The sequence below is a fragment of the Belonocnema kinseyi genome, chromosome 5, assembly GCF_010883055.1.
Source record: "Belonocnema kinseyi isolate 2016_QV_RU_SX_M_011 chromosome 5, B_treatae_v1, whole genome shotgun sequence".
NCBI lineage: Eukaryota > Metazoa > Arthropoda > Insecta > Hymenoptera > Cynipidae > Belonocnema > Belonocnema kinseyi.
The window spans coordinates 88,985,062-89,009,505 of NC_046661.1; the positions used below are offsets into that span (position 1 = coordinate 88,985,062).

The 24,444-nt window shown below is 25.8% G+C and overlaps 1 protein-coding gene across 1 annotated transcript in view; it reads left to right on the top strand.

Moving 5' to 3' along the window:
- Positions 1 to 24,444, top strand: part of LOC117173770 (octopamine receptor-like) — a 184,605-nt gene that overhangs the window by 7,340 nt on the left and 152,821 nt on the right. The window contains exons 3-4 of the mRNA XM_033362412.1: positions 7,957 to 8,175; positions 12,782 to 12,906. Coding sequence (XP_033218303.1) covers positions 7,957 to 8,175; positions 12,782 to 12,906 — 344 coding nt within the window. The remainder of the gene's footprint in view (positions 1 to 7,956; positions 8,176 to 12,781; positions 12,907 to 24,444) is intronic.

The window sequence follows — 24,444 nt, forward strand, 5'->3', positions numbered from 1 at the left end:
GATTGTCTCTAAAATAAGTTCAGAAATATTTTGGCAGATGAGCAACATGGTTTCCGCTCTTTAGATCCACGGTAACTAATCTCACTGTCTACAGACAATAGATCTCAAATTGTATGGACTCTTGTAACCAGGCAGATGCTATTTATACAGACTTCGATAAAGCCTTCGATCGGGTTAATCAGCATTGTTTTCCATCAAAATTAAAAGCTTATGGTGTTACAGGATCTTTTTTAAACTGGTTCAGCAGTTACCTGAAGGAGAGATCACAATTTGTAAAAATAGGAGGAACTGAATCTTATAGTTACTGCTCCAGTTCGGAAGTCCCCCAGGGCTCGCACCTGGGGCCGATACTGTTAATCATATTTATCGATGACGTCACTAGAGTGATAACTTTTGGGAAACTCTTGCTCTTTGTTGACTATGCTTAAATCCTACAAAAGGACTTAGAAAGCATCAGTCATTGGTGTTAAATAAATGGAATATCTTTTAATGTCGACAAATGTCAAACTATCTCATTCTCGCGCAAATCTTTAATTATAAAACATCAGTATCATAGAAATAGATCTACCCTCCAGATAACTGCGAGCATAAATAATTTAGGCATAACATTTAGCAGCCATCTTACTCTTACAGAACAATTTAGCAGCATGTTTCTTAAAGCTTCGAAAATACTTGGACTTATACTCCGCTCCTCTTAAGACTTCCGACAAATAAAAACTTTGAAAACGCTTTTTGCGTCCTTAGTCCGATCCATAAAATCATTTCTGCGAGCGATTGGGTTCAAACTGAAGATTCATAGAGAGACTGGTCACCTTAATATTTTTAATGAAATCCCAGTGGGCACAAAATTTTACGACATCTTTACGACAATTTTACGACCTACTATGTCCATGCCGTTTCGGTGTCTTTGTGATATCGTAAAGACATCGTCAGATCGTAAAAATCATCGTAAAAATTTTATATCGTAAAAATACCTTAATGACATGGACATAGGATGTCGTAAAGTTTGTCGTAAAGATGTAAAGATGTCGTAAAGACGTCGCCAAACTTTGTGTCCACTGGGATACTAAAACTCGAATCCTCAGACAACAGAAGAATTCTTGCGGGTCAAATATTTTTACACAGAATACTTAATGGTCACATTGACTGCTCTGCGATATTGCAACAAATACCATTCTCGACACCATCGAAAAGGTTGAGAGATGTTCAATTGTTCGAAATACCTAAATATAACTCAGATTATGCCTCATACACCACCCAGTGGGCACAAAATTTGGCGACGTCTCTACGACATCATTACGACATCTTTAAGACATCGTTACGACACCGTTACGTCATCGTTACGACATCGTTACGACATGTTTACGACATCTTTACGAGCACTTTTCGACATCCTATGGACATAGGATGTCGTAAAGTTGTCGTAAAGATGTCGTGAAATGTCGTGAAGATGTCGTAAAGACGTCAAATGTTGTGCCCACTAGGCACATTGATGGAAATGTGCAGTGCATTTAATTCAATTAACGAGATTTCTTACGATGTAGATATCTTTTACCAACCTATTAATAAATTCATTACTACGATCAAGGATTTTTCGCACATGTAGCATATCACTGTACTTAGGCACGTCATTGTATGTAAATATATATAGGAGGCAAGATTTGAGGGCCTAACATAACTATAAATACATTTTTTAACTGCAAATTTTAATTTATACTTAAGTTTCTAGTTGAAAAAATTAATTTTCAACCCGAAAAAATACGAATTTTTAACCAGACATGAATTTATGATTAAAATAGATGAATTTTTACACAAAAAGAATAATTTTCTACCTAAGAAGATTAATTTTTAAGTAAAAAAATCATTTTTCCAAAAGAAAACTTTCCAACAAAATTGCTCACTTTTCAATTTTAGAAACGAATTTTAAGTCAAAACAAAAATATTGAATCAAGAATGGACAAGCAAAAAATTGAATTTTCAACAACTAAGTTGAATTTGCAAACAAAAAAATTACCTGTCAAGTAAAAAAGTTTAATTTTCAACAAAAAATGGAACATTTAAATTTCGAGTTTAAAAACTTCATTTTCCACAAAGAAAAAAAATCGAATTTAAAAAAAAGGGAAATTTTCCAACAGTGCAAAAAATAAAATTATTACTAAAAAAACAAAGTTTGAACATAATATTAAAATTTTCAAGCAAAAAATTTCATTATAAACAAATAATTTAATGTTCAAACCAATCATTTTCTACCCAAAACCTAAATTTTAAATTCAAAAAATCAAGCTTGTAACAATAAAAAAAAACGAATTTTGAACAAAATTTTTAACTGAAAACGGTCAAATTTCAAGCAAAAAAAAATTTAGAATGAAATAGTTCAATTTTCAATGAAGAAATAAATAAATTTTCAACTAGAAAAGATCAGTTTTTCACCAAAAATTATACAATTAAATTTCCAGTTAAATCTTTTTTAGCCCAAAAACAATAAAGTTCTCACCAAAATAGTTGAACTATCAATAAAAAAATTAACTTCTAACATCATCAGATGAATTTTCAAGCAAGAAGAATAATTTTTTAACCAAAAATAGGAACTTTCAACTGAAAATGATAATTTCTAGAAACAAAACAAAATGTCAACAAACTTGTTAAATTTTCAACTTTAAAAATGAATATTTAAAATAAAAACATCAGTATTTAAACAAAAATAGAAGATACGTTTTCAGATAAAAAATTTAATTTTCGACAAAATCGTTTAATTTTAAAAGTTAAATTTCTGAACACAACAGTAAATTCACAAACAAAATGAATAATATTCTAATAAAAAGATGAATTTTCTACCAATCACATTAATTTTCTCTAAAAACGACCAATTTTAAGGTAAACACGAAAGCAATTTCTAACTTTAGAAATGAATTTTAATTTAAAAAATAAGTATGAAACGAAAAATGTAATAGTTAAAATTTTAGGATAAAAAATTGATTTTTCAATATAGTATTTAAATTTTTAACCAAAGAAGTTAATTTTCAACTAAAAAAGATACATTTTTAACCAAAACTGAAACAGTTAAATTTTCAGTTAAAAAAATTGATTAAAAAAATTGAATTTACAACAAAATAGTTACATTTTCAACTAAAAACATGAATTTACAAACATGAAGAATAATATTGTTCCAAAAAAGACAAATATTCATCAAAATACATGAATTTTCAACCACACAGTTGAACTTTCAACTGAAAAAAGTGTTTCAACAAAAAATGGAGTAGTTATATTTTCAGTAAAAATATGACTATTAAACGAAAAAAAGAAGTTATAAAAAATATTAAAATTTTTAACAAGAACAAAATTAATTTGCAACGAAAGATAAAGATGATTGTTCAACTACATAGTTGAATTTCCAACTAAAAATGATAAATTTGTAAAAAAAAATGGAACAGTTAAATTTTTAGTTCAAAAAATCAATTTTCAACCAAAAAGGATTTCTCAGCCCAAAAAGAAAGAAATATCAACTTTTTTAAAATTCGTATGTCAAAATGAAGTACTTTGACAGAACAGTTGACTTTTTTTTGCAAAACCGCTGAATTTCCAAACCAAATATTTGAATTTCTAACAGCAAAGTTCAGCTTAAACCAAATAAAAAAATTTTCAACACGAAAAGGTGAAACCTCAATCAAAAAAATATAATACTAGAACTTTCAAACTAAAAAGATTTCTATTCTATAAAAAGAAGTTGTTTGAAAACTGATAATTTATTCCTTTTTTTAGAAAACTACTTGTTTAAAAATTATTTTCATTGTTTAAAAATTCCTTGTTTTTTGGTGAAAATAGAGTTTTGTTTTAGTTGAAATTCGGCTTTTTGGTGAAGAACTATTTGTTTGAAAATTCTTCTTTACGTTTGGAAATTAGTTTTTTTGCTTTTTTATTATTTCTTTTTACTGAACATGTAACAATTCCATTTTTTGTTAAAAATTTATCTTTCCTAATTTTAATTTTAATTTTAATTTTTTGTTAAAAATTATAGTGTTTAGTTGAAAATTCTTTATTTTCGTCGAAAAATTAAAGTTTCTGAATAAAAACGTAACTATTACATTTTTGGTTCAATACTTTTTTTTAGTTTTAATATACATTCTTAATTTGAAATTTTGTCAATCTTGTTGATTTTTTTTTACAATTTATATTTTTTCAGTTGAAAATTCTTCTTTTTTAGTAGAAAAATAATTTATATTGGTAAAAAATTCATTCTTTTGGTTGATACTTTAACTCCTTCATTAAAAAATTCGATTCTTTTTTGGTAGAAACAAATTTTTTTCAACTAAAATTTGAACTCTATCATTTTTTATTAAAAATGTATCTTTTCTAATAGAAAAATAACATATTTTTTCGTTAAAGATTGAACTATTGTGTTAAATTTTTTTGCTGGAAAATTGACTGTTTTCAGTTAAAAGTTTATTATTTTTTGTATAAAATCATTCTTCTTGTTTGAAAAAGCATCTGTTTTGGTTAAAAATGATATACTTTGTCTTCTTGAAAATTAATTTTTGGAATTAAAAAATTTAACTGTATCATTTTTTAGATTAAAAAATAATATAAAAAGGTTAAAAATAGAAAAATGTTCTTGAAATTCTTTTTTTATTTGTTAGAAACTAATTCTATATTAAAACTGTGACTTTTGTGCAGCACAAAATTTGAAAAATTTTAGGCCCTGAAATCTTGTCCCCCATATAAATTTATATGCAGTAAATTATATTCTCCTCTTCGCCACAAATCTGATGATTCTGTGGTAACTCAAGATTTTAAAACAAGAATAAATTTGAGGAACAGCTGATTACATCGTCATTCATGAAGTCGGGCGAGCTCGGATTCGTCTTCGCCTATTTTCGGCCTTACACGAAGCTGTTCTTTACAGCAGCAAGGTGGGGAGAAGCTTCTCCCTTTATTTTTGTCTCGCTTTACCTCTCACCATTAATTTTAAGTGAGTATTTGAAAAGAATTTAAAAATTAAAAAAAAAAAAAAAAGAATCAGGATGATATTAAGGCAATTTTTTTATTTTTAAGTTTTTTTTTTAATTTTAGGAAAAAATCTACTTAACAAAATATATCAATTTTCAACCCAGCAGTTTACTTTTTAACAAAATAAATTAATTTTATATCAAATAATTGGTGTTTTAACTAATACAATGTACAGGATAAAGTTTCAACCAAAAATGGAATAGTTCAATTTCCAGATAAAGACTACGATAAAAAATTGAATTGAACAAAAAAAGAATTTTCAACAAAATTGTTCAATTCTCAAGGGAAAATGTGAATTTTTGACCAAGAAGATTAATGTTCTATAAAAAAAAAACGATTTTCCAACTTAACCAATCCATACGATTAATGTTTAATCAATCCTATAATGGTTACATTTTCAGATAAAGCTAAATCGTTTTTAACAGAAAAATTTTTTTTTCAGAAAAGTTGTTAAATGTGTCAACCAGTCAGATGAATTTTCGACCAAGAAAATAAATGATCTACAAAAAAAGGACAAACTTTAAACAAACTACATGAATATTTTCAACGAAATTATTTAATTTGAAAGTCAAAAAGACGAAATCTCTACAAAAAGTTGAATTTTCTAAGCGAAAAATATTTCATTATGAAAAAATAAGAATTGAAAAGATTGAAAAATATTTCAATCAAAGAGTTAAACTTTCAACCAAATAGTTAAAATTTCAAACATAATTAAAAAACCTTGTTAAAAAAAACGTATTTTTTTTACAAAGTAGTTCAACTCTTAGTAAAATAATCGACTTTTAAACCAAAGAAGAGTTACAGTTGATAATTGAACCAAACAATTGCATTTTTGACCAAAAATATATTCAAAGAAATGTTCAAAACCTTTAAAAAGTTTCAAGGCGTGTAAAAATATTTTCAAAAGCTTCAAAAAGTATCAGGGGATTTCAAAAGATTTCAATACATTAAAAATATTTTACGTTATTTCAAAGGAAATTTTGAATGATTCCAAAAAACTTCTAAAATTCTAGGGTATTTTTTAAAATTCCTGGGAATTTTCAAAAGATTTGAAATCCACGAAATTTTCTAGAGATTTTTGAAGTGTTAGAGGATTTAAAATATTTTCATGTATTTTAAAAGATTTCGAAAAATTTTCTATAGATTCAAATAATTTTAATGGATTTCAAGATGGTAAAGCATTTTTAGAAATTCAAAGGACTTTTCAAGAGCATCGGAAATTTTTGAAATATTTCATCATATATTATAAGAAATTTCAAATATATTTCAATAATTTGAAGGGATTACTAAGAATTTTGAAGCCTTTAAGGTATTTTTAAAACAGCCATGGAATTTACAAAAGCTTTAAAAAACATAAGGGGATTTCGAAAGATTTAAAGGATTTAAAAAATTATAGGACGTATTAAAATATTCCGACGCATTTTTATAAGATAAAGAAATATAAAGGAATTTCCAATAATCTGATAGATTTTAAATAATCTAAATAATTTTTATGTTTTTTTTTAAGAACTTAATAGATTTTATAAGACTTATCAGGATTTTGAATGATTTTGAAAGCTAAAAGATGTTCATTTGAGGGTATTTTTAAAAATTCCAAGTAATATTTAAGAAAAAATAAAATTCAAGGAATTTAAAGAGATTTTAAAGGTTTTAAAATGACTCACAGTATTTTGAAAGATTCTGGGAAATTTTTAAGAGTTTCTTAGAGTTTAAAGGAATTTAAAGAGGTTTAAAAAGATTAAAAAGATTTTAAGATATTTTAAAATCTTCAGAAGGTATTTTAATTCATTTTTTAGGATTTTAGGTAATATCACAGAAAATCATATTTCACGGTATTTTAAAACATCTTTAAGGATTTAAAAAAATGTATTCACAAGAAGTGAGGGATTTTGTAGGGTTTCAAAGATTTAAAGAGATTGGAAAATATGCTTTGCAATTCATTAAAATATTGTTTGTAATTCTTTTGATTTTTTTTTGCATTTTTTAAATAATAATTGAATTCTTATAAATTCACTCAATTCTACTCAATTTAATGGCGATTTTTAAATTCTTTTCTAGTTTTGCTTTAATTCATCCTAAATTATTTTTAGTTATTTGTAATTCAAAACAGCATTAGTCAATTTTGTCATTTTTTCATTATGAACATTTCACTTTTTGACTCTTTTTACATAAATTGAGCTTTGCTATCCGTGTAAATAAAAATTGAAAAATTAGGATTTAAAATTATTTCATTTTATTTAAAAATATTTTATATAAAACATGTTACAAGACTAGAAGTTTGATTTTCAAATATTTATTATGAGGGAAAGTACAAACTTATTCAGGAAAACACCAGAAAAAATTCAGGGATATTAAAAATTAATTTTTAATTTTATACTTTATGGTATTTAAAATACTCAATTTATATTTTATTACTTTTCTGTTACGAGTATGGCTCAATTTTACAATTAAAAATCTTTTGGTTTTCATAAACGTTTTAAATTGATTCTGTGTTTGAGCAAGTTCTAATTACTGTGTCGTTATTATAACTGGGAGGATGAACTGAAACCACATGAAAGTTAAATATATATGATATTCCAGGGATCAAAACAAGTCGGAAATTAAACCTGACGAGATAGAAGATAAAGCGAAGCAAACTTTGATTTTCTGTATATCATAATTTTATTCTTGATGTGATTATAGACATGAGGCAGTTTCATTTTATGTTATGATATTCTGCGGCTTGATAATTAGAGAAATAATTATATTAAAATTAAAGAAATTTAAATTAGAATAAAATCAAATTTAAAATCATATCTACAGTCCAATAATCAAGCTATTGTACATAATTCCTTAAAATGAAAACAAAAATCAAACACATAAATTTGGACAAACGCCATAAAATGCTTCTATTGTAATTTGAAAAAAGACCAAAATTTTCTTAAAAAAGTTAAGAAAAAATTCTTTTTTTAGTGAAAGATTGGGTCAGAGTCAAGACAAGAACAATTTGAGCAGGCAAGAACAGCGACGAAAGCACGATGCTCTCTCCACAATACTCGAGAATCATCAGGTCCACGATCGGGTCAGAATCAAGGCAAGACAAATTTTAGCAGGCAGGAACAGCAACGAAACTACGATACTCTATTCCCGATTCCCAAAAATCATCAGGTCAAAGGTCGGGTCTAAAACAAGGCAAGATAAATCTGTGCAGGCAGAAACAGAAACGAAACTACTATGCTCTCTTGCTGATACCCAAAAATCATCGGGATAGAATCAAGTCAAGAAAATTTCTAGGGCAGGAACAGCAACGACACCATGACACTCACTCCCCAATAACAAAAAATCATCAGGTTAAAGATAAAGTCAGAATCAATGCTTTAAAAATTTGAGGAGGCATGTACAGCAACGAAAAACCGATGTTCTCTATCCAAAACCCGATAATCATGGGGTCAAAGATCAGTTCAGAATCAAGAAAAGAAAAATTTGAGCAGACAGGAACAACAACGAAACCACGATACTCTCTTCCCGATTCCCAAAAATAATCAGGTTAAAGATCGGGTCCGAATCAATGCAAGAAAAATTTGGGCAGTAAGGAAAAGTAACGAAACCTTGATGCTCTCTTCCCGATACCTGAAAATCATCGGGTCAAAGGTCTGGTCTAAAGCAAGGCAAGAAAAATTTGTGCAGGCAGGAACAGAAACGAAACTGTTATGCTCTCTTCCTGATAACCGAAAATCATCGGGTCAGAATCAAGTCAAGAAAAATTCTAGAGAAGGAACAGCAACGACACCACGACACTCACTCCCCAATAACAAAAAATCATCAGGTTAAAGATCAAGTCAGAATCAATGCTTTAAAAATTTGAGGAGACATGTACAGCAACGAAAAACCGATGTTCTCTATCCAAAACCCGATAATCATCGGGTCAAAGATCAGTTCAGAATCAAGAAAAGAAAATTTTGAGCAGACAGGAACAACAACGAAACCACGATACTCTCTTCCCGATTCCCAAAAATAATCAGGTTAAAGATCGGGTCAGAATCAATGCAAGAAAAATTTGTGCAGGTAGGAACAGAAACGAAACTGCTATGCTCTCTTTCTGATACCCGAAAATCATCGCGTCAGAATCAAGTCAAGAAAAATTCTAGGTAAGGAACAGCAACGACACCATGACACTCGGTCCCCAATAACAAAAAATCATCAGGTTAAATATCAAGTCAGAATCAATGCAAGAAAAATTTGAGCAGGCAGGTACAGCAACGAAAAACCGATGTTCTCTATCCAAAACTCGATAATAATCGGATCAAAGATCAGTTCAGAATCAAGAAAAGAAAAATCTAAGCAGACAGGAACGTTAACGAAACCACTATGCTGTTCCCCGATACGCAAAAATCATCAGGTTAAAGATCGGGTCAAAATCAAGGCAAGAAAAATTTAAACAGGCAGCAACAGCAATGAAACTCCGCTGCTCTTTCCCCGAAATACGAGAATCATCGGATAAAAAAGATTAAAGAAATAAAAATGAGAAAAAGGGAGATTTGGTGGTTTTCCTTCTCATTTTTCCTTCCTCTATTTTATTTTTTGTCGAAAAAAATGAATTTTTCTCTTTTCCTTTTCAAGAAAATTTTTCTCTTTTTCCAAATTACAATACGAATATTTTAAGGTTGTTTTCTAAATTCGGTCGTTGGATTCTTGTTTTTATTTTTAGGAATTCGGCAAAATTAAATCTAAAATCAAAAAATTTACAATTGCAATTCTTACAAATTAAGCTGTTTAAAAATAATGTTCAAAATTATGTATTTTTAAAACCTAAATCTTGAAACTTAATTTAATTTGCATTCATATATTTTCAGAATTAAACAAATTTTAATTTTAATTATTTAAAACTGTTCAACGCTGAAAATTAAAAAATTGAAGACATTTAAATTCTGAAAATTCATCTATAAGTATATATCTTTAAAGTTAGAAACTTTCAAATTGAAAATATTTAAATCTGAAGTATTTTGAATTATTTTAGTTAAAGAGGTTTTCATTTCGACAATTTAGAATAAAATTAAAGCAAATTTTGGCCTTCAAATATTTTTAATTCTGTAATTTTAATGCTTTAAATTTGTAATTTCTTTAATTTTAAACATATAGAATTAAGACCTTGACTTTTAATCTTCTCAATTATCAAAATATAAGAATTTTTAGTTTTAAATCACTAAAATTAAACAGTTTTCAATCGTAAATTTTCAACATGAAAAAATTTTGAATTTCAAATCGTACAATTCAATAGTTTTTCAGTTGCAAAATTGGTAAAAATTATGCAAGTTTTAAGTTTTACAATAAAAAATGTTATAATTTTGATAATTTACTTTTTAGGTTTTTTCAATTTGGAAGATTTTGAATTAAAAACCTTAGTTCTAATTATTTAAATCATGAAAATGAAAGGAAGGTGAAAATTTTAATTTCAAATCTTCAAAGGAAAAGTTTTTTAAGTTTGCTAATTTACTATTCAAAGTTATGCAAATTTAATCAATTAAATTTGCTGTGCTTTATGTTTGAATCATCAAGAGTGCAGAATTTTCAATTGGAGATTCTCAAGATTTAACTATTTCAAGCAGCAGTCAAAATTACATACCAATCAAATATAAATCTATACAATGGAATAATTTTCAATTCCATATTTTTGAAAGTTATGAATTTCACATTATCTCTTAAAAATTGCAAAACGTTGATTTGTAAATGTGTTTGAATTCAAGAACTTCTAATTTTTTAAACTGATAATGAAAATTCTGTAATTATGACGATTTACTTTCCAAGCTTTTTCAACTTAGAAAATTAAGAATTGAAAACTGGTCTTTTCGAAATCCTTTGAATTTAATATTTTTTGTTTTTTCTTTAAAATGTAGGAGTTTTGAATTTTAACAATTCACAATTAAAAATTAAGCAAGTTTTAAAGTCCACAACTGTAGATTTTTCAAATTAAATTATTAGAAAGAAATCTGAAATGTTTAGCATTTACATTGTCCTAAATCTTTAGGAATATTTGAAATTTTTTGCAAGTTGAAATGCTCGAAATTTTGTTGAAATTGAAAATTCGGAAGTAAAAAAAATGGCGGCAGATTTAATTTGTGAAACAAAGAAAACTTTTACAGTTTTTGAACAACATTTTTCAAACTTAATGAGTGTTTAAGAACCTCATTGCCTTTCTTACCCAGCTTTGTAAGAATTATAGTTTCTGAATTGAAAAAATGGGGACACTTTCATTTTTCAAAAAAAAAAGAAAAACTTCGCAGTTATTTACCGAATTCCTTAACACCTTAAGAGTATTTCCAATACCTTCGTCAACTTCTTCAGGAATCTTGATTAGAATTATAATCTCTGAATTAAAAGAAATGATGAGACTTGTATTTTTTTATAAAAAGAAAATGTTTAAATTTTGAGGCTGAATGTTTTTAAACTACAAGAGTGTTTTAAGCACCTTCCTAGTCTTCTTTACGAAGCTTGTTTAGAACTATAGTCTCACAGTTAAAGAATTACGGCTTTTTTATTTTTTTAAACAAAGAAAATTTTTATAGCTTTTGACGGATTTCTTTCATAATTAATAAGTGTTTTAAACACCTTTCTTACTTTCCTTACGACGCTTGGTTAGCACTATAGTCTTCTAATTAAAAAATGGCGCCATTTTTATTTTTTTTAACAAAGAAAACTTTTACAGTGTTTGACCGAATGTTTTCGAAATTAATGAGTGTTTTAAGCAGCTTCCTTATCTGCCTTACAAAGATTGGTCAGAACTATAGTCTCTAAATTTAAAAAAATGCAGTAATTTTTTTTTTAATAAATAAAATTTTTAAAGCTTTTGGCCAAATGTTTAAAATTTACAGAGTGTTTTAAACACCTACTTCGCTTTCCTTACAAAGCTGGATTAAAACAATTTTTCTTAATTGAAAAATTGGTGGCATCTATATTTTTTTAAATAAATCAAAAGTAGCGTTGCGATATAATTAATTGTGTTAGAGTTTAATATTGCTAAAAATTGATCGTTTCGATTGATTCAGTGAGAGAAACTTATTATTTAAACGTCCTACTTAGAAATTTATTACTCTTTAAACATCTGCATCTCGTTCCTACAATTAAATTTTAATTAATTATTATTCAAATGCTTTTCATACGTTTCTAAAAAACATTATTGACTTTTCAAGAAAGAAAATTTTTACATTTTTTAACAAATTGTTTTGAAAATTGAGAATTTGGCAAGAAAGAAAACTTTGAGATATCTTACCGATTTGTTCTAAAACTTTTAGATGTATTAAAAATTTATTTTTAATATTAAATGAATATTTTAACCTTTAACCAACCTTTCTAGAAAAGAAAAACTTAAAATTGGAAAAAGAGATAATCTAACAAGTTTGGAAGTACTTTTGATAAATTGCAAAAGATGAAATTCCATTTTTCTCAGAATGAAATATCTGGAAGGTATTGAATAATTCATTTTCTGAAGTAATTTATTACAAATTTAATGAAACTGTTCTGAGGGAAAGTAATTTAGTTCAAGTAGCGATTTATTTCCACGTTTATTCCACATCATTATAATCCTCATTAGAGAAACCGTCATTAGCACATAAACGATAATAAGAGTAATTTGTCTTCTTATTTTCCCTTTCCCAATGAACTATTATTGAGGATAATTTTACAATTATCCGCAAATTTATATGATAGAGAATACCGCAATGCTAACCACTTCTGATTCGTCGTATATACCAGTTTCCGACTTATTTTTAATGATAAAATTGAATTTTATCTGTAAAAACAGATCCCTCTTTTTCACTCGGCTGGGAATCGAACCCAGGTCTACCGATTGCCGGTCAGGTACTCTAACCACTAAGCCACTGGAGAATGGGGTGGTAAGAGCCCCCGAACGACAGTCGGTAGACCTGGGTTAGATTCCCAGCCGAGTGAAAAAGAGGGATCTTTTTTTACAGATAAGATTCAATTTTAAGATTTTAGAAAAACCTAAAATTCTGAATTTAAGGAGCATCTTAAATTAATAGTATAGTTTCCTATTTCCGCGCAATGTGATTAGTATCTTAATCTGATCGGCAATTACCATCCTCTATGATAATACAGATTTCTTATTTTTCATAATTTTGAATACTTCAAATTATTTGAATATTGTTGGTTCATTTTGCTATTATTCTGAATTATATGAAAGATTTTTTAAAATAAATTATGCTGAATTATTTTAATTTTACTTTGAATTAGTTTGTACTTTTTTCAGCTGTTTACAATTATTTTGAATTCCTTTGAATTATTTCGAATTATTCTAAACTGTTTTCAATAATTCGGAATTATTTTCAAGTGTCCTAAATACAGATGTACAACTGTTTCTGAATTCTTTTAATTTAACTAGTTTTTAAAATTATTTCGAACGAACTGTGCTTTTTTAAATTCTATTTTGAAAATTATTTAAACATATTTTAGATTCTCTGGAATTCTTGAAAATTTTTTTAAATTCTTTTAAATTCTTTTAAGCTCTTTGCATTTAAAAAATTTGTATACCCTTGTGTTTTGTTAAGTTCCTGATTCATTTGAATTTTTCTTCAATGCTATAGAACTATTTTAAATTATTTGAAATGATATTTCATTCATTTTGAAATCGCTTGGAATAAATTGTATTCTTTATCCTTTTTCAATTTTTTCAATAATTTAAAATTTATCATGAATTATTTTGAATTATTTTTTGTATAATTTTGAAGTTTTTTGGAACTTTTCCATTTAATTTGATTAATTTTGAGTTCATCCTTAATTATTATTTTTATTTCTTCAACTTTCTTTAAATTTTTATGAATTATTTCAAATCACTTTAAATTATTTTGAATTATTTGGAATTCATGTTGAATTATATTAAACTATTTTGCATTATTTTAATTATATTTTATTCACGTTAAATACTAAATCCTTTGAATTCTGTTGCACTTTATTAATTTTTTTTGTAATTATTTCAAATCCACCTTGAAATATTTTGAATTGTTTTGCTTTTGTTTCATGATTTATAATAATATTAAATTCTCTTAAATCGTTCTCATTTGTTTGTAATAATTTTCAATTAATCTTGAATTATTTTTAATAAATTTGTTTTTCTTTGAATTTCCTTAAATTATTTTGAATTCTTTTGATTCCCTGTGAACTTCTTTATTCGTTTTCAATGTTTTCGAATTTATCTTGAATAAGTTTAATTTATTTGCATTTCATTGAATTCCTTTGAATCATTCAAAATTATTCTTCAATTTTTTTAATTCTCTTGAATTCCTTTGAAATCGTGCGAATAAAAGTGCACACCTGTTTCTAAATTGTTTTCAATTTACTAGTGCTTTTGAATTATTTTGAATTTATCTTATTTTTTATGATTATTTTTAATTTATTTGAATTATTTTCAATACTTTTAATTCTTCGAATGCTTTAAATTCTTAAAGATATATTGGAATTCATGTTTAATCATATTTATCTATTTTTAATCCTCTAAATTCTTTTTAAAAATTGTATTTCTTTTCAATTACTTTGAATTCCTTTAAATTAGTTTGAATTTTTGAATAACTTCTGCTTTACCCTGTTCTTCAATTGCTTTTAACTCACTAGTCCTTTTGAATCATTTCGAATTATTCTCAATTCATTGTCCTTTTTAAATGTTATCGGACATTCTAAATCTTATTTTGATTCACTTTAAATTAATTTGAATTTTTTAGAATTCTTTTACAATACATTGGATTTTTTAAATTCTTTCGAATTCTTTCAAATTTCTTCGAATCATTTGGCATATTTGTGATTTTTTTAACAATCCAAATGATTTTTAATCCTTTGAATTCTTTTAATCCTTTTTAATTCTTTTGTATTGACCTTTAACAATATTGCATTATTTTGAATGTTTCTGAATTTCCATTAATGCCCTTGAACTTGTTTTCAATTGTTTTCAATTATTATCGAATAATTTTGAATTTCTAGGAATTATTTTAAATTATTTCAAATAATCTTGGGTTCTTTTAAATTACCCGGAATTCTTTTTAAATCGCGTAAATACAGGTGTTAACCTGTTTTGGATCAGTTTTTAATTCTCTACTTCTTTTGAATTATTTTTAATTCTTTTGAATTTATGTTACTATTATAATTCCTATCAAAAATTTTAAAAATTGTTTAATTTTTTCGGATTTTTCGAATTACTTTGAATTTTTCAAATTCTTTTCAATTTGTTTGATAGATTCAAAACTATTTTTAATTCTATGAATTCTTCGAATTCTTTATATACTTTAAATTCTCTACAACATTTGAAACCTTTGAATCCCTTGAATTCTTTGAATTCTTTGCATTCTTTAAAGTGTTTGAATTTATTTAATTCGTTAACCTATTTGAATTCTATTAAATTTTTCAAGTACTTTGAATTCTTTTCAATTATTTCAAATTATTTCAAAAAATCTACAATTATTTTTTATTTCTAAGTTGTTTTGAATTATTTCAAATTATTTTCAATTTCTTTGGAATCTTTTGAATCTTTCTAAACTTTTAAATATACATTCTGATTTATTTTTAATTTTGTGAATTCTTACAAATTTCCTTGATTTCTGTTGAATTCCTTTGAATTCTGATTTACACCAAATTGCTATTAGGTAACCCCTTGTACAGTTCCCATTTAGAACAGAAAATAATAAGATTAGCAAGTCAGATGGATGGTCGAAAGAATGTTTTCCTAAATCTCCAAACCTGAAATTTGGGATGATTTATATTTTCCTCGAAATTGCTGCAATTTGGTTTTGAATAAATTTATCAGGTTGCATATCTCTACCAGAGGACTTTGAGCTTTCTTACTATGACATAATATTAGTCGTTACTGGAACCTGTTATATTTGCTATCTAAACCGAAATACGATCGTTGCTTACGCTAATGAATCACGTTCGAAATTTCGTCAAAAGTTCAACTTGATACAATCACAGGACGAAGATGATTTATTCCTGAAACCTTAAACGATATTTTTCGTTGTCTCTCGCATCAGCGATAATTTTAAACTCGTTGAGAAGCGATACGATGTGGGGGTGAGGGGGCGGGGGTGGGGGGTGCATGTTTATAGAGGAAAATGTTGGGGGTGGTTAGACTGAGCAGACGATTCACGTCGACTTTAGTTGGCGGCCAGAATTCGTCGCGCGCGCATTTCGTCAGACTATACGTTGACTTCTCCTACTGAAAATATAAAATACATCGAAATGTATATAAAAAAATGTTCAACTTGAAAAAAAACGAGAAATTTTTCTTCAGTGGTGTTACAAATGCTCTTAAAACTTGTTTGGAATTAATTTGAATTTAGTTCAAAAAAAAAAGGTTTCTATTTAGGTAATCATTAGTAGTTTTTAATATTTACAGCAAAAGAAAATTTTTTCAATTTTGAAGCAAATATTCTAAAACTCGAGGGAATTTTCATGCTCTATAAATTACATAGTTTTGTATCCTTTTCGAAAGTTTAACATAAAACTTAACAAAATGGCGGCTAATTTAATTTTCTTAACAAAGAAAACTTTTGCAATTTGCATGAAAATAGTTTGAAACTCCAGGGACATTTTAAGCTCAACAAATGATGTAGTTTGCTATCCTCTTCAAAAGTTTAACCTGATATTTCTCAAAATGGTGATCAATATAATTTAATAAATTTTACATGTCCTGTCAGTTTTTGGCTGAAGGAAAGTGATCAGAATGTAGTTTCAATTAGTTCTTCTTAGAGGTCAAATTTCTCAGTTTTTATTTTTTTCAAAAGACTTTTTCAAACTAATTCATGGCTTTATGGGAGTAATAAACCTAGGCATGCAATCGAGGTTAATTTCTTTGAATGAATAGAGAAAGTTTAGGACTAATCTTAGTCTAAAGAAACTCTGAAGTTCGTCTTAAGGGACCAAAGTTATGGTTCTCTCTTTATCGTGGTCGTCAGACTTCTCATTTTCCTTTTCTGCGACTTTTGCCGTCGCCTGTCTCATTTGTTTCCTCGAGTTTGGCAGAACTTTAAAACTTTTAACGAGCGTGACGTGCCTCCAGGTTCATTTAAGCTTTTATCTTTAATGAAATGCATAAGAAGCAAAAAAATTCTGACAAATAAGGTTCACCTTAATTTTTCATTGTGTTTTTACCTTAATTAGGCTTCCGTTAATGGAAAGGTAAAAATAGTGTCACAACCAACGATTGTAAATGCTTCCAATATCAAATTACGTTTCAATTTGAGTGGCTATTGAATCAGCAGGATTTATGGCAATCGATTCGGTTCTCTAGAGGGCAACTTGTTTCGCCTCTGATCGAGAAAGTTTGCTAATAATTTTGACACGTGTTTTCTCGCTAAAGCAGAAGCTCTCATTTGAGAAATGATAGAAACGAATTAGTGAACAGTGAACCAATTTCCGCCAATAAATTTCATTAAATTTCTGCGATAATTCGGAAATCCAATTTCTCAAGTGAATTCTGAAATTGAGGACCAGATTCGAAAAGGAAATATTCAAAATGGGGAAACTGAAGAAACTTGAAATAAAATCACAAATACTTGAAATAAAACTAAGGAATGTAAAAAAATAGGATAGAAAGTAATTAAAAGTGTAAATTATATTTAAATGAAAAGTGATTGTGCCAAAAAGTGGGCGATGTGGTTAGTGAATTTGTGCATCAATGATTTTAAGTTTTGTTGAAAAAGATGCATCATTACTATTGGCGGTGAGTGAAGCAAAAGGTTACTATTTTTACCGAATATGTTAAATAATTTCGGCATTGTACGACATGACGGAACTGGGGCACTGAGAGAGATTTATTACCCAAGTTAAGACAGGTGGAAAAAAAGGATTCCTTTCAAAACTTACTTTTAGATTTTTTCAAGTCAAAAATTTGTTTACTCTGCTGAAATTTAGCACTTGATTCATTCATCCACTGAGAATTTTTAAAGAAATTGTCTTTGAAAATGGCATTAAAAGTATAATTTAGTAGAAGTAAATTTATTTCTCTGGAGATTGAAGCAGCTTTAGCAAATAAAAATTTATATCTGTATGCTAGACGCTTTTTCTCAACACCTTTTTTTCCTTCCTGAGGTAACTATCTCACAAGGGAGAGAATACGAGAAAGATAATGAAAATGGATGTTTGCTCAAATAAAAAGGTTCCATGATTCACTGCCCACAAAAAAATCTAAATAATTTTTCTTTGCATTTTAAAAAGTTAATTATTATGGTTTTCTTTGTTTGGTAGGATAATCATAATTTTTAATTTTTTTAACTTTAGAGTTTAAAATGCACAAATTTGACATTTGGGGTCATTAAAAGACTTTGAAAATTTAAATAATCCGTTTTGGCAGAAAATTCATCGCTTTTAGTTGAAAATTGAACTATTTAATTTTGTATTCAGGATTCATTTTTTTTGTGAGAAAAATTCAACAACTTTGTTTAAAGTTGCACTGCTTTGTTAAACATTCATTTTGTGAACTATTTTGTAAAAAATTTGTTTTCTTGTTGTTATAAAATAATGTTTTAAAGTGAAAATTTAATTTTTAAATTGAAAAGTCCAGTATGTTCTTTGTTCAGAAATGATCTCTTTTGGTTAAAAATGCTACTATTTGGTAGAAAATTAATTTTTCGAAATAAAAATTTAACTTATCCATTCTAGTAAAAAATGTATCGTTCTGAATTGAAAATTTGTCTATTTCATTTTTAATTGACAACTTATCTTTTTTTCAATTCAACAACTTTGTTGAAAATTGAATTGCTTAGTTAAAAAATCATTTTGTTGACTATTCGTTTTTTGTTATGTTAGAAATTAATGTTTGGAGTGAACATTTACTTATGCTGTTTTTAGTGGGGAATTAATGGGTTTTGATTTAAAATTCTACTAAATAATTTTTAATTGCGAATTCGTCTTTTTTTTAAACTAATTTTTTCGATTGAACATTCAACTTCCTGGTTGAAAGTTTTAATACTTTGTTAAAAATAATTTTTATTATTCAAAGAGCTATCTATTAGGTGAAAAATTGTACTATTTTGTTAAAAACTCGTTCTTTATTGATTCAAAGTTAATTTTTTTAATGCGAAATTTGATTTTTTCATTGTTGGTTGAAAATTAATCGCTCTTCGTTGAAAATTTAACAATTTGGAAGAAAATGATCTTGATCAAAAATTTTAATATTTTTTTCTTGTCATTTGTTCAATTTATTCAGCTGTACATTTTTCCATCATTTTTATCAAAAATTGATTGTTTTTAGTTCAAAATGCGCAACTATTAAATTTTTCACTGAGTATTCATTTTTTTATTGACAGTTAATCGTCTTGATTGTAATTTGGACTACTTGCTTGAAATTTGAAATACTTTAAAAATTAATGTTTTGAATAAAAATTTAATTATTCTATTTTTGAATCTTCGTTAGTTAAAAATTCAACAATTTAATTAAAAGTTTATTTTGTTTTGTTTTAAATTCTTTTTTTTTGTAGAAAATCAACCTTCTCGATTGAAAATTCAACTACTTAGTTGAAAGTTAAACAACATTAAAAAAATTATTAAATTTATTTATTGCATTGAAATATTCTGTTGAAAATTTAATTAATGTTTCGAAAATCTAACTTTCTTTTTAAATCGTCTTTTTTGTAAAAAGTTAAACTTTGGGATTTAAAATGGAAATATTTTGTTTAAAATTTCTTTCTTTTGTTGTAGGAAATTGAGTTGTTAAATGTATATTTAATTACTCCATTATTGCTTAAAAATCTCTTTCTTTGTTAAACTTTTAACTATTTAAATAAGGATGACATTTTTAGTTGAAAATTAAACTGTTAGCAGAAAATTCGTTTTTTCGATAAAAAATTCAACTTTCTTCTAAAAAATGCATTATTTTCAATAATAATCTTAGAACAGAGTTAGAAAGTGGCGGTGTTTTTTATAAACTTTTCAACATTTTTAAAACTATTTTGTTAGATCGACGCAATGATCAATAAAATTTAAAAGAAATGATTATTTAAAAAATTTGGTATTATTTATAATAATATCCGGTTAAAACAATGTCAGAAAGTTGAAGTTTTATCTAAAATTTTATAATTTCAGTCCACTTTTCAATTGGAGTGAGGTAGTTATTAAAAAAAATAAAAAAGAAAATAATGGTTTAAACAATCTACTATTATTTTGAAGAATATTTTCTTTAAATAATGTTAATATTTTGCATTTTTCTTTTTAAAATGTTTAACTTGTTGTCTGCTTATCACATGGAGCGATATAAGTTATATAAGTTTATCATTAATTAAGTTAACGACAAATAATTATTTAATTAAGTTAATATTGCTTGAAACTATTTTTTCCTATAGTAATATTCGATAGTTGCATTTCTTTTTGTGATTTTCTACTTTTTCTTAACTTTTTATTTAGATCGATTAAATAATTATAACAGTTTAAAGAGCACATTGTTTCAACAAATTGTTTTTGTGTGTACCTATTTTCTCCTATAGTATGGCTAGACTGTTGCGGGTTATTGTAATATTTTTTTACTTTCTCCACTTTTTATTGGAGATAATAGTTTATGCAAGTTAACAAACATAATTGTTTAAACAATTCTTTATGGTTCATGAATATATTCTTTTAGAGTAATGTTCGAAAGTTGCAGGTTGTTCTAAAATCTTTAGCTTTTCTTTAAATTTTTAGTTCGACACAATGCATAAATAATAATATTAATTTAATCAAAAACGCTATTACTGATAAATACATTTATTCAGAAAATGAAAAATATTGTTTCAAAATTTTCTAGAAATTTTCTAAGAAAGGATAGTTGCGAAAAATAATAGATTGTTCAAATAATTATGGGGTTTAGCTTCAGTTTTAGCTTAAATTATAGAAAAGATAGTTACAAAAAATAATGGTTTGTTTAAACAATTATGTTTAATTTAATTTATTTTTATCTAGCTTTAAGTGAAAAATGGGAAAAAAGTTCAATATTTTAGAAAATATCGTAAATTTTAAGCATTATACAAAGATAATACTATTTAAGATAATAATAAATTGTTTAAACAAATAAGTTTGTTAATTTGAATCAATTATTACCTCGCTCTAGTCACAAGTTGAAAAAAAAGAAAAACAATCAGAAAAAGCCGCAACTTTCTAGCATTATTCAAAAAGAATATTATTAAAAAACAAAAAATAATTGTTAACACAATAATTTTAGTTAACTTAAATTAATTATTACCTCACTTTAATTCAAACGTGAAAAAAGTGGCAAATTTTATATAAAGCTAATTTTATAGCATTATTATAATAGAATATTATCATAAATAATAAGAAATTGTTATAATTTGTATGAATGTTTAAGATTTTTTTAACGTATTGTTTTTGGTTAAAGAGGGAAATGATCATAGTAGAGGTTTTCAAAAAATCTTATACATTTCCTACTGAGAGTACCATTTTTAACTATTTCGAAAAACTCGATTTTTTAAAAATATTTGGTTAATTTCTTAAATTTTAATTAGTTTAAAAATAAAGGAAGTTAACATTTTCAAAGTAAATTTTTAACTGTTAAAAATTCAACTGGTTGAAATTAAAACAAATTAAAGTTTTAACAGTTTATTTTACAGCAGTATAAAAATTCAATAAAAAATTATTTTCAATTATCAACAACTGTAAATGCAAATGTTAAAAACAGAAAAAAATCAGATTTCCAACAGTTGAAGATTTAATTTGAAATTTTCTTAAATTTTCAGGATTCTTCCGTTTTCAACTGATAAATATTATTTTTATTCAAAGACTCTTCATAAAAAAATCGTCCGGATCAGTTTTTCACAATTTAAAAATATTATCTACTGTTTAAAAATCTTTTCAAATTTTGATTTTTTTTCAACTTCTAAATATCTTTTCAAATGTTTCGAATTTTTCCACTTCCGTGAGAAGCAATCTTCTGAAAATATTTCTTGCTTTCTTGCTACAGGTCTTCTAGAGGAGAATCATAATTTGAGGGGTTTTACAACATCTAAGAACGGAAATTTCATCCAGGACGTGACTGTTCGCATCAGTGAGGCTTGGTAAATAAAAAAATAAAATAAAAACTGTTTGAGTAGAAGATTTTTTTTTTTGAAAATACATTCCGTTATATTTAATAGTTTATAAAATCACAAGTAGAGTTAGGCACGTATTTGCACAAGGAGGTCAATGCGAATACGTGTGTAACCCTGTGAGTGATGTACGATACTTTATTCCAAATCAGCATTTTATGCGACTATAGGGGAATTATTTTAATAATTTTCCCTTTTCCGTCAAACTTTTAATTCGAGTGAGGTAAAACATTAATTAAAGCTGAACAAATTAATTGTTGAAACAGTTTATTATTATTTTAACTAATATTTTTATCAAATAATGTTAGGAAGTTGCATTTTGGTCTGAAATATTCAAATTTCTGTCTATTCTTCACTTAGAGTTTGATGGTATTTATTAAAATTGAATAAAAATAATTGTTTAAAAAAATTATTATTATTAGAAATTATCTTCTACTATAGTAATGCTGGATAGTTGCAGTTTAAAAAAAAATCTCTCTGCTTATCATTTTTTTACTTACTTAGTAAAGTAATAATTAATGCAAGTTAATAAATACAATTGTTTATACTAAATATTAATACTAATTTAAAAAAAAGTGTCTCAGTGTCTACTTCAAGAAAAATATACTTTTAATATGATCCATATAAAAAATTTCAAGAATATTTCAAATATCTGTTTTATATTAGAAAAATATATTTATTAAAAAAGTGATTTTTCAAAATATTATTCTGTCTAATGTTTACTCATTATTTGTTCATAAATAAAAACGTAAATAAAAGTTAAATAATTCGGAATAAGCCGTAAATTTCTAGAACTTATCTAAATGAAAATCGCTATAAAAAATGGTAAATTGTTTAAACGACTATTTTTGTTAACTTGCATTAATTATTATCTCACTCAGTGAAAATTTAACGAAAAGTTCAAAATTTCCAAAAGAAGCACACCTATCTGGCATTAATATTGATAAAGATATTTATGACAAATTATAATATGTTAAAAAAATTATGCAACATTTTACCATTGAGCAATGAGAAAAGCAATAAAAATAAGTTTCAATTGTTGAAACAATTATGGTTGTCCACTTGAATTAATTATTACTTTTTCTGAATTAAAGAGTTGACGTCAATTTAAAAATTTCAGAAATCTTTTTGAATATTCACTTGAATTCAGTTTTTAAAAAGAAAAAGCATTTTAAATTTATTGAGGAGTTTTAGGACATTTTTCGTATTGACTTAAAACCTTTCAAACTTTTAAAACAGCTTGTAAATTTGTTTTTAAAATCTTTAGAAATGTACATTTTTTTGAAATAATCTAAAATACTTTCAAAATATTTAAACCTTTTAAATATCTTTTAAAATAGTTAAAATTGTTCCTACACATTTTTTTAAGATTCTTGATAATTCGATATTTTGCCCTAAAATCTAACGGATTATTTTTTTACTATTTTAGAAATGTTTTCAAATCCTTTAAAATATTTTTAATTATTATCTTGAAATCTATTTCTCAAAATGAGAATAATTTTGAGTCTGCCTTAGAATTAAAAAATATATATTCTTTTGAATCCTAATTTCTAAAAATGTTTTTTTTTAATATTCATGAATATAAAGGAAAAGAAATTATTTCGAATATTTTTCAAATGCACAGAAATATCTTTTAAACTGTCTCGAATGTTTCTAAACTAAAAAAAATTTTATCATAAAAAATATGGCCTTAAAATCTTCCGGATTCTTTTCTTGTAAATTTTAGAAATCTGTTTAACTATTTTTCATTGTTTTCCCAAAATAAATAGTAAAAATACATAGAATCTTGAATTTCTCTTTCAATATTGCAAAAAAATGATGCTTTGAATGCTCTCAAAATTTAAAAAAAGCGTTTAATCAAAATCTTCATGAATCTAAATTAAAAAAAATTGTTTTTAATATTTTCAAAATCATAAAAATATTGTTAAAATATATTACTAATATTTTTTGAAATGTTTTTAAATATTTTTAAAACTTCTAAGCCTTCTTTGTTTTAAATTTGTTTAGTTTTTTTTCAAGTTTTAAAATATTTGTCAATCTTTTAAAAAATATGAACCTTTGAAATATCGTTTAAAATTATTTGAATTTTTTCTACAATTACATTTTTTTCGTAATTCAAAATATTGTCTTAAAGTAGTTCAGGGGTTTTTTCAGGCAATTTTAGAATTCTTTTATAAATTTTCCAATCTTTTAAAATATTTTTTTAAAGTCGGTTTGAAAAAATATAAGGTCTTTTATATTTTCTCATGAATTTTTATGAAATTTATTGTATCAACTTGAAGCCTTTCGAAATTACAAAATAAGTTTCGAAGCTAAAATAACTATTAAATTATTATAATTTTTTCTAGAAATTCCTAAAAGATTCCTTGTAATAAAAAATATTTATCGCGAAATT